Source organism: Entelurus aequoreus, linkage group LG17, assembly GCF_033978785.1.
Source record: "Entelurus aequoreus isolate RoL-2023_Sb linkage group LG17, RoL_Eaeq_v1.1, whole genome shotgun sequence".
Classification (NCBI taxonomy): domain Eukaryota; kingdom Metazoa; phylum Chordata; class Actinopteri; order Syngnathiformes; family Syngnathidae; genus Entelurus; species Entelurus aequoreus.
In genome coordinates, this window is record NC_084747.1 from 12541520 (window position 1) to 12552264 (window position 10745).

General features: G+C 42.4%; 1 protein-coding gene across 1 annotated transcript; it reads right to left on the reverse strand.

Annotated features, from left to right (window-relative positions):
- Window positions 1-905: 905 nt before the first annotated feature.
- On the reverse strand, window positions 906-3747 carry LOC133632396 (zinc finger protein 135-like). Its single transcript, XM_062024801.1, has one exon. The coding sequence runs from the start codon at window positions 3429-3431 to the stop codon at window positions 2028-2030; it is 1404 nt and encodes a 467-aa protein (XP_061880785.1). The 5' UTR covers window positions 3432-3747; the 3' UTR covers window positions 906-2027.
- Window positions 3748-10745: the final 6998 nt, after the last annotated feature.

The window sequence follows — 10745 nt, forward strand, 5'->3', positions numbered from 1 at the left end:
TGGATTCCACACTCTCTCCTTTTTCTATTGTGAATCACGGATTTGTATTTTAAACCACCTCAGATACTATATCCTCTTGAAAATGAGAGTCGAGCACGCGAAATGGACATTTAAAGTGACTTTTATCTCCAAGACAATACATCGGTGACACACTTAGCTACTGAGCTAACGTGATAGCATCGTTCTCAAATGAAGATAGAAACAAAATAAACCCCTGACTGGAAGGATAGACAGAAGACCAACAATACTATAAAACCATGTACATGTAACTACACGGTTAAAAATTCTCAGCCTGGTAAGGCTTAACTATGCTGTTGCTAACGACGCTAAGGCTAATTTAGCAACTTAGCAACCGGACCTCACAGAACTATGTACTCTTCTCCTTTTTCTATTGTGTATCACGGATTTGTATTTTAAACCACTTCGGATACTATATCCTCTTGAAAATGAGAGTCGAGCACGCGAAATGGACATTTAAAGTGACTTTTATCTCCAAGACAATACATCGGTGACACACTTAGCTACTGAGCTAACGTGATAGCATCGTTCTCAAATGAAGATAGAAACAAAATAAATAAACCCCTGACTGGAAGGATAGACAGAAGATCAACAATACTATTAAACCATGTACATGTAACTACACGGTTAAAAATTCTCAGCCTGGTAAGGCTTAACAATGCTGTTGCTAACGACGCTAAGGCTAATTTAGCAACTTAGCAACCGGACCTCACAGAACTATGATAAAACATTAGCGCTCCACCTACGCCAGCCAGCTCTCATCTTCCCATCAACAGCCGTGCTCACCTGCATTCCAACGATCAATGGCGCGACGAAGGACTTCATCCGTGGGTTTGTCGGCAAGCATGGGCTAGGCGTAGTAAGTAGTCCTTGTTGTGTTGCTGTAAGTATTGTACTTAGCCGCTAAGACACCGATCGATCCCACCTACAACGTTCTTCTTTGCAGCCTCCATTGTTCCTTAAACAAATTGCAAAAGATTCACCAACACAGATGTCCAGAATACTGTGGAATTTTGTCGAAGAAAACAAGAGGTTTTTCTATCGGGTCAGATGGGGTCCAACCACTTCCGTAGATTTTCTGACGTCACGCGCATAAATCATATCCAAAGGAGTTTTTCAACCGGAAGTGTGGCGGGAATTTTAAAATTGCACTTTATAAGTTAACCCGGCCGTATTGGCATGTGTTGCAATGTTAAGATTTCATCATTGATATATAAACTATCAGACTGCGTGGTTGGTAGTAGTGGGTTTCAGTAGGCCTTTAAGTCACAGCCCATCTAGGATTAAACAAAAACAAAATAAAGCATGAATAAAGCTAATTTTAAGTGGGGTTACTGATTGCTTATTTTACTCCTGTTTTACGTTGGGTGGAGGGGGAGGAGTCACAGCCCCGCTTTACCTTGTACCTCTTGCTTGGTATACTTGCTCGCCCCGGTATAAACTATTTGCTTGCCTAACAGAATTGCTATTGTGACATCCAGTGGATACATTTAGAACAGCAGTTTCTTTCATTTAAAAAAGCATCTGAATTTTACAATTCGCAAACTCATCTCAAACCTGTTATGCCCGAATGTCGAGGGAGGTGGGGGTTGGGTTGTGGGTGTTGGGGGTTAATTGTTCATATGTCTCTGATTTGTACATCAATCAGTCTGAGGAGTAAAAGTTGGCAGTTTGTTATGCAAACAGTTACCCAGCATCACTTATGCGTCAACGTCAGTGAAAAAGGGTGTAGTGCAGGTTTTTGAGCGTGCACAAACTTGACACATGAGGCCCCAGGTCCCTGGACTGAAGAAGGAGTAACCAAGCACTTGAAGCATCATCTATCTTACTGTTCAGAAAGGTTTCATGGGGTCATGAGTAGATAAGACCCCATAGATAAGATTATGCTCCAAATAATCAAAGTTTGTATGAATAGCTCAGATATTTGTGAAAGAAGCAGTGAGGAGGTCCTGGGTAGGGTGGATGTCACCACATATGAGCAACACACCACAAACTAAATAGTTAATTGGTTATTTTCCCTTGTGTGTTCTCATGTGTTTTACTGCGTCTGCATTATGTGTGAACCTTTTACAGCACACTGAACAACTAAATGGTTTTTCTCCTTTGTGTGTTCTCATGTGTCGCCACAAAGAGCCGTTATGAGGAAAGCTTTTACCACAAACTGAACAATTCAATGGTCTTAGTCCAGTGTGTGTCCTCATGTGTTGAGTCAATTTGTTCTTATTAGAAAAGCTTCTACTACAAACTGAACAATTATATGGTTTTTCACCTGTGTGTGTTCTCATATGTCGAGTCAGAAGGAAATTTAAAGAAAAGCTTTTGCCACAAATTGAACACTTAAATGGTTTTTCACCTGTATGTGTTCTCATATGTTGAGTCAAATGGCAATTTCGAGAAAAGATTTTGCCACAAACAGAACAATTAATTGTTTTTTCACCTGTGTGCGTTCTCATGTGTTGAGTCAAACGGAAATTTCGAGAAAAGCTTTTGCCACAAATTGAACAATTAAATCTTTTTTCACCTGTGTGTGTTCTCATGTGTTGAGTCAAAATGCTATTTTGAGAAAAGCTGTTGCCACAAACTGAACAATTAAAAGGTTTTTCACCTGTATGTGTTCTCATGTGTTCAGTCAAACGGCAATTTCGAGAAAAGCTTTTGCCACATATAGAACAATGAAATGGTTTTTCACCTGTGTGTGTTCTCATGTGTTGAGTCAAATGGCAATTTCGAGAAAAGATTTTGCCACAAACAGAACAATTAATTATTTTTTCACCTGTGTGTGTTCTCATGTGCTGAGTCAAAAAGCTATTTTGAGAAAAGCTTTTGCAACAAACTGAACAATTAAATGGTTTTTCACCTGTGTGTGTTCTCATGTGTTCAGTCAAACGGCAATTTCGAAAAAAGCTTTTGCAACAAACTGAACATTTAAATGGTTTTTCACCTGTGTGTGTTCTCATATGTTGAGTCAACATGCTATTTCGAGAAAAGCTTTTGCCACAAACTGAACAATTAAATGGTTTTTCACCTGTGTGTGTTCTCATATGTTGAGTCAACACGCTATTTCGAGAAAAGCTTTTGCCACAAACTGAACAATGAAATGGTTTTTCACCTGTGTGTGTTTTCATGTGTGCAGTCAAAGTACAATTTTGAGAAAAGCTTTTTCCACAAACTGAACAATTAAATGGTTTTTCACCTGTGTGTGTTTTCATGTGTGCAGTCAAAGTGCACTTTTGAGAAAAGCTTTTTCCACAAACTGAACAACTAAATGGTTTTCCACCTGTGTGTGTTCTCATGTGTTGAGTCAAATTGCTCTTTTTAGTAAAACTTTTAGCACAAACTGAGCAGCTCAAACATGTTTTACCACTCTTCTTTGTAGAGCATTCGGAGTGTTTGTTGTCAGTGTGAGTCCTCATATCACCTTCACAGTCTGTATCGCTGCTCAAAGGTTCTTCAACCTCGTCTTCAGCCTCACTATCTGACAGTGGAGCTAAGAGGTTGTCTGCTTGTGGTTTCTCTTCATCATCTTCAGTCTTCACAGAGAGAATACTCAGTGGAAACTTGGTGTAATCAGCTTCCTCTCGTCCTAGAAGACACTCTCCCTCCTGAGTGATGCAGAGTTCCTCCTCTTCCTTTTTAATGCAGGGTGGTTGTGGAGTCTCCTGCTTCAAAGTGGAGCTCCCCCCTAACTGAGGGGAAACTTCTTCTGGATTACCGATCAGCTGCTGGACGTCTGCAAGACACAAACAACAAAAACACACTTTCTTCTATGTACTGTATGTGTGTGTAGTAGGGTTGTACAGTATACTGCTACTAATAAATTATTGTGGTACTAATCAATTGAAATCAGGATTATACCACTTTTGAAAAGTACCGGTACCGTTCTTTCATCTGAATCCCGCTGTGCGGCGTTGACTACAGAGCCGAGGCGCATGATGTTGAGCAGGGGTCCCCAAACTTTTTGACTCCGGGGCCGCATTGGGGTAAAACAATTTGGCTGGGGGCCGCGCTATATATATATATATCCATATATTTATATATGTATATATCTATATATGTATATATAGATATAGATATATAGATATATATAGATATATAGATATATATGTACATATACATATATATATCTATATATATATATATATATATATATATAGATATATATATGTATATATATATATATATATATATATATATATATATATATATATATATATATATATATATATATATATATATATATATATATATATTAATGTGCATATACATAATCCACGAATTCCTAGCTGAATCGTTTATAGAGTCATGGATCGGATATCGCGAGACTTTGCATGGGTTGGCTAGATTACAATATGCGTCAGCGTCTCTAAAACAACGCGAGTGCTGAAGCTACTCGCCAAACGCGGTAGCCGCCTAGCTGGTATTAGCACGAGTGATAAACAAGAGACAACACGGAAAATGAATGTGGAGGAGAACGAAAGCGTCAGTCTGACCGAAGGGGAGACAGAAATCCAAAGTGTGGAAAGTTTTTGGGTTTTATAAGAAGGAAGGGAAGCTCGACAGAAGCCATGCTATTTGTAAATGGTGTCGAGCATCGTTGACGTACACTGGCAGCACTACAAATCTCGACCAGCATGCAAAGAGGAAACACGGCGAGAAGTCAAGAGGTACAGAGAGCGTGATCTGTTGCCCCTGCAAAAAAAACACTACAGTGGTGGAAAGAGCAGCAGGACTTGCCACTGCTGTCATCTCTCGCTAAAAGATACCTCTGCATCCCGGCCACCAGTGTGGCATCTGAACGTGTGTTCAGTACTGCGGGAGACATTGTTTCCACAAAACGTAGTCTGCTCAAACATGAGCATGTGGATCAGTTGATTTTCCTTAAAAAAAAATCTGCCCTCCAAAAAAAGAGGACAGTGATGATGAAAATGCACAGGCATAGTGTAAGTGAACTACTGCTTTTTGACCTGGGAAACAGTACCTTACACACAGTAGTTTGATTTTTCTTTTTACATATGTATTTATTTTCTCTATTCTTTTACACAAAGCACTTGTCACTGTGCTCATTGTTGCCACATTTTGAGATGTGTTATAGGTGTGTTACTTTTTTACATTGTAATGTTGCACCTTTGTTACCTACCTCTAGTGTTCATTGTTACCTACCTCTAGTGTTCAAAACACTATATGCTCAGGTTGAAATATTGAATCTTTGTTACCTACCTCTAGTGTTCAAAACTATGCTCAGGCTAAAATATTGCACTTTGTTGTTACTATTCTGTGCTACTTATACCTCTGGAGTTCCCATCCTACAATTCAGCCAGACTTTTTTTGGTCCATGTCTAAAAATAAATACATTGACATGTGATTTTGTTGTTCTTTTTTTTTGCCAGTGCCATAAAGCCACAATGCTTGGGGATTTGGAGTCTTGAATATTATATAACTATAAGCCCAAAACCCCCCAGGCCCTGAATGACCGGACTCTCGCTCAGGGCCTCAACACACATTACTGTCGTCATGAACGGCCTTCAGCTCATCAAAGCCATGCTCCCCCCCCCATCACCCCCCCACCACCACCAATGCCAGCACTTCATTAAAGGAGTTAAAGGACTCAAAGGACTCCAATGACATCACAGGACTCCAAAAACATCACAAGACTGTAAAGACCCTCTCCATCAAAGAAGAGGATGTACGCCGGCAGTTCTTGAAGCTGAATACGCGGAAGGCCCCCGGGCCGGATGGTGTCTCCCCCTTCACTCTCAGACACTGTGCGGACCAGCTGGCTCCTGTCTTCACTGACATTTTTAACACCTCTCTGGAGCTATGCCGCGTGCCGTCCTGCTTTAAGACCTCTACCATTGTCCCTGTCCCCAAGAAAGCACGGATCACAGGACTAAATGACTACAGGCCGGTCGCACTGACGTCTGTGGTCATGAAGTCCTTTGAGCGCTTGGTCCTGCCCCACCTCAAGGACATCACCGCCCCCCTCCTGGACCCACTGCAGTTCGCCTACAGAGCCAACAGGTCTGTGGATGATGCAGTGAACCTGGCCCTCCACTTCATCCTGGAGCATCTGGACTCCCCAGGAACCTACGCTAGGATCCTGATTGTGGACACCATCCTCCCTGGACTGCTACGGGACAAGCTCTACCAGCTCAGCGTGCCCGACTCCCTCTGCAGTTGGATTAATGACTTCCTGACAGACCGAAGACAGCACGTACGGCTGGGGAAGATTGTCTCGGACAGTCGAACCACAAACACTGGTACTCCTCAGGGCTGTGTACTCTCCCCCTGGCTCTTCTCCCTGTATACAAACTGCTGCACCTCCAGTCACCAATCCGTAAAACTGCTCAAGTTTGCGGATGACACCACCCTCATCGGGCTCATCTCGAATGGCGATGAGTCCGCCTACAGGAGAGAGGTGGACCGGCTGACGTCCTGGTGCAGCCTCAACAACCTGGAGCTGAACGCCCAGAAAACAGTGGAGATGATCATGGACTTCAGGAAAGTCACAGCCCCACCATCCCCCCTCACCCTGATTGACTCTCCCACCCCCGTCCCCATTGTGGACTCCTTCCGTTTCTTGGGCACCACCATCACCCAGGACCTCAAGTGGGAGCCGACCATCAGCTCCCTCATCAAGAAGGCCCAGCAGAGGATGTACTTCCTGCGGCAGCTGAGGAAACTTAAGGTGCCGACCGAAATGCTGGTGCAGTTTTACTCAGCCATCATCGAGTCCATCCTGACCTCCTCCATCAAAGTGTGGTTCCCCGGCGCCACAGTCCAGGATAAGAATAGACTGTAGCGCATGGTACGTGCTGCTGAGAAGGTGATTGGCTGCAAGCTCCCATCCCTCCAGGACTTGTTCTCCTCCAGGACCAGGAGGCATGTGGGTCGGATCACAGCTGACTCTTGTCACCCTGGACACAAACTATTCTCCCCTCTCCCCTCAGGCAGGAGACTACGCTCCATCCAGACCCACACCTCCCGCCACCTGAACAGTTTCTTCCCCTCGGCCATCAGGCAAATGAACAATAACTCCTAACAGCAGCTCCTTGAATTCCTTGAATCCCTTCTAAGTCTATCTGATAGCTCAGTCACAGCTCTTTTTATTACCAAATATGTGTTGTATGTGTTTTATGTCGCACGTTTGCACCAAGAAAAATTCCTAGTTTGTGAACCCGTTCTCAAACAATGGCAATAAAACTATTCTGATTCTGATTAACCGTCAAATCGAATCGTATCGTTCGGAATCGAATCCAATCGAATCGGTCTGTAATAAAAGGATATCGTTTTTGAATCGAATCGTAACCTGTGTATCTAGATGCATATCGAATCGTTTATCAGAGAGAGATGTGCAAACCTAATATATATATACAGTATATATATATATATATATATATATATATATATATATATATATATATATATATATATATATATATATATATATATATATATGTAACATGTCACGTTATCGATGGTAAGATGCATTTTTAGACAATATGATTTGCCTGAGTGGCTAGGAGACGGTAGAAAATGGACTAGTAAGGACTAATAATAAAAAATAAAAATAAAATTAAAACAATTTTTTTTTTTTTTAACTTGGGACTTCCCGCCGGCCGGATTTTGGACGCTGGGGGGCCGTATCCGGCCCGCGGGCCGTAGTTTGGGGACCCCTGATGTTGAGTGTGTCAAAACGCACACACAAAGTGCATACAAGCAATAACATGGTGGAGAGGAAGAAAGGCAACAAAGGACAATTCTACTGGTTAATAAAGAGGGTGCGTGAAGTGCAATATGGAGGTATTTGGGCTTCTAAACTAACAATAAAGGTGACACTTTAAACAGGAAGCCGCTCTGCAAGGGTTGCTTTACACTCACTTACAAAGGCTGTCGGTCACAATGGAAGGCATGGGTCAAGCTGTGGGATCACAGACTGTGGCGATTTCTGAACTAAATGGCAAGATGGATCACATCATAGAGAGGCTTGCTGGATTGGAAAAAATTGGATTGAGAGCTGGCATGGACTATTAAAGAAGACAGGCCATGAAAATGTCTGCTCACTTGGAAAACAACATTCCTAATCTACGATCTGACTCACTCGCATGGCCTTGACGCTGCTCAAAAACAGAAGAAAGGCTGTTGGGAAACACCCCCGAAGGACACCTCAGTGAGGGACACTCTGACTACCCTCCCTCCCTCCTCAACAACACCTGGGAGTTGAACTTTGCTTGCACTGCCTGCAGAGCGACTCCGGGCCTATAGACACAACAACAACTCACCCTGAATGATGGGCGCACGCACGCACGCACACACACACACACACACACACACACACACACACACACACACACACACACACACACACACACACACACACACACACACACACACACACACACACACCCCACCGACGCCTCTGCCACTGCTTATTTCCCTTGGGGCGATGGACGGAGCAGCGACTGGCCTTCATGCCCCCCCCCCCCCCTCTGTCGCGAGTTTTGTTGATTAACGTCTGTATGTGTGCTATGGCTATGAGGTTTTTTTCCCTTGGCCTCAGTCTGGACCCCCGCCCTGGAGTCCAGCCTTTGACTGAATATTTGTTTACTCTCCTCCCTCCCCGACATGTACCTGTTTCTCACCTTTTTATTGAAAGGGGCAGGGACTTTCTGGCTGACCCATCAGCGATCCTTTTTCTGTCTCCCTGTAATGTTTTGTCTGATCTTGAATGGGATTGTGCTGAACATCTCATTTCCCCTCGGGGATCAATAAAGTACTATCAAATCTAATCTAATCTAATCTTACTCACGTCACTCACCCCACACACACATGCACTACTCTCACAACAGCTGCTTTAAAACACGCATTGCCAAATGCGGTGATTAGTATTACCACCTTTGCTTCAGACTTAGGTCAACATTTAAATAATAAGCATTCAGATCTGCACAAGGAGTTTAAATAGTGACAGGTATAATGTAGTTGTTACACCTGTCCTGCTGCTCTCTCTTTACTCGCCCGCTCACTCACTGACGTCACTCAGACAACACGTTGACATTCTCACAAACTCTTCTGTTTTGATGAAAAAATTCAGACATCGACCAAACAACTGTAGGCTAGTCTTCAAAACACGCTGCTAACGAGTCGTTGCTCGCGACTTGAACACGTCCATTCTTTTCTGTTACTTGACGACACGACAAACTGTACAGAGACTTTGTTAAATGTGACTAAATACTCACCTTACCTCAAAACCACGACATGATGAATATAAAAACACACCAAACGAGCCTAACAGAGTTGTTGTTTTGCTTTTAGTTTCTAAATTTGACTTTTGCATTCTTTCATCTCCTCTGATGTGAACTCCACTGCCTTCTTCAAGCTAACAATCATGGCGGCTCTTTCTTTACATTCTTCAACATGGTCGGCTCATTTCGATGTTAAAGGCTTGAAATAGCTTTCAAATGACAAAACTTCAAGTCACTCACCTTCATCTTTCGTCTTTATCTCCGTTGGTGATTTGCTGGAAGTTGGTGGCGCTGATTCTCTTTCATGTTCTCTTTTAGCGGACGTCGCCATCTTAGCATAGCAGTAGTCGTCCATCTTCTATCACGTCTTCAATCTTCACTTCAGATATCACTCCAAACTCAATGCACGTTTCGTGGCTTTGGAAAATACCAATTGAGATATTTGTTGCTACATTTGCTGTGAATCATATGACTTTAAGATCGTGAATTCGAAAATTCTCCGAACAACCATAGGATGCGGTCTTCGTCTTTTGTTTGGCTTCAAGTACATTTGCGCATGCGCTAGAAGTCAGCAGTGTCTGTTTCCTACTCCACAGCAGTGTTTTTTCAAAATAAAGGCATTTTAATCTTGTTTTAAAACAATGGTTAGAAAAAGTATCTATCATCAAAAACTCGACAACTACTCTTTGAAAATAAAAAATATATATATACAAGCACGTGCACAGACTTTTCGATGGCTGTTGTTCAAACCAGAAAAAGGTCATACATCTAAGAAAAAAATAATACATTTTAAATTATACAAGAAACACAGAAATATTTTTCTACCCACTTAGTTGTTTTAGACAAAATCCTTTAGAAAGTCAAATGATTACTCTGAATAAAGAAGCAAAGCACTAAGAGTGTAGATCTCCACCAGGACCAATCCTATTGTTCACGTGCTACTAAATTGTGTGCCATCTCATGTGTATCGTGTGCTGGTATGACAATAAACTTCCATGAATCCTGTAAAACACCAGACAGTTAGTAATATGGTTTCACATAAAAATGTTGGTGAAACTGCTCATTTCTACCTAGCGATAGGTGGCTCTAACTGTAGTGCTAATCACTCACCAGCAGAAAGCCCTCATCACACTGCTAATCAATAACTACCATCTTAGGCACTTAACATCACTATCCATCCATCCCATCCAATTTCTATCGCTTGTCCATTTCGGGGTCGCTGGGGATAATGGAGCCCATCTCAGCTGCACATGGGCAGAAGGCAGGTTACTCCCTGGACAAGTCGCCACCTCATCGCAGGGCCAACAGTGGCAGGGCCAACAGACATATAGACAGACAACATTCACACTCACATTCACACACTAGGGACCATTTAGTGTTGCCAATCAACCTATCCCCAGGTGCATGTTAATCGCAAATTAACAGCTATCATGCTAAATGTCAACTATCTTAAATGCAAACATGAAAACAAGACACATTAACGTCTTT

Coding starts and splice junctions, on each gene's coding strand:
- LOC133632396 (XM_062024801.1), bottom strand. CDS start 3,431: ATGAGGACTCACACTGACAACAAACACTCCGAATGCTCTACAAAGAAG.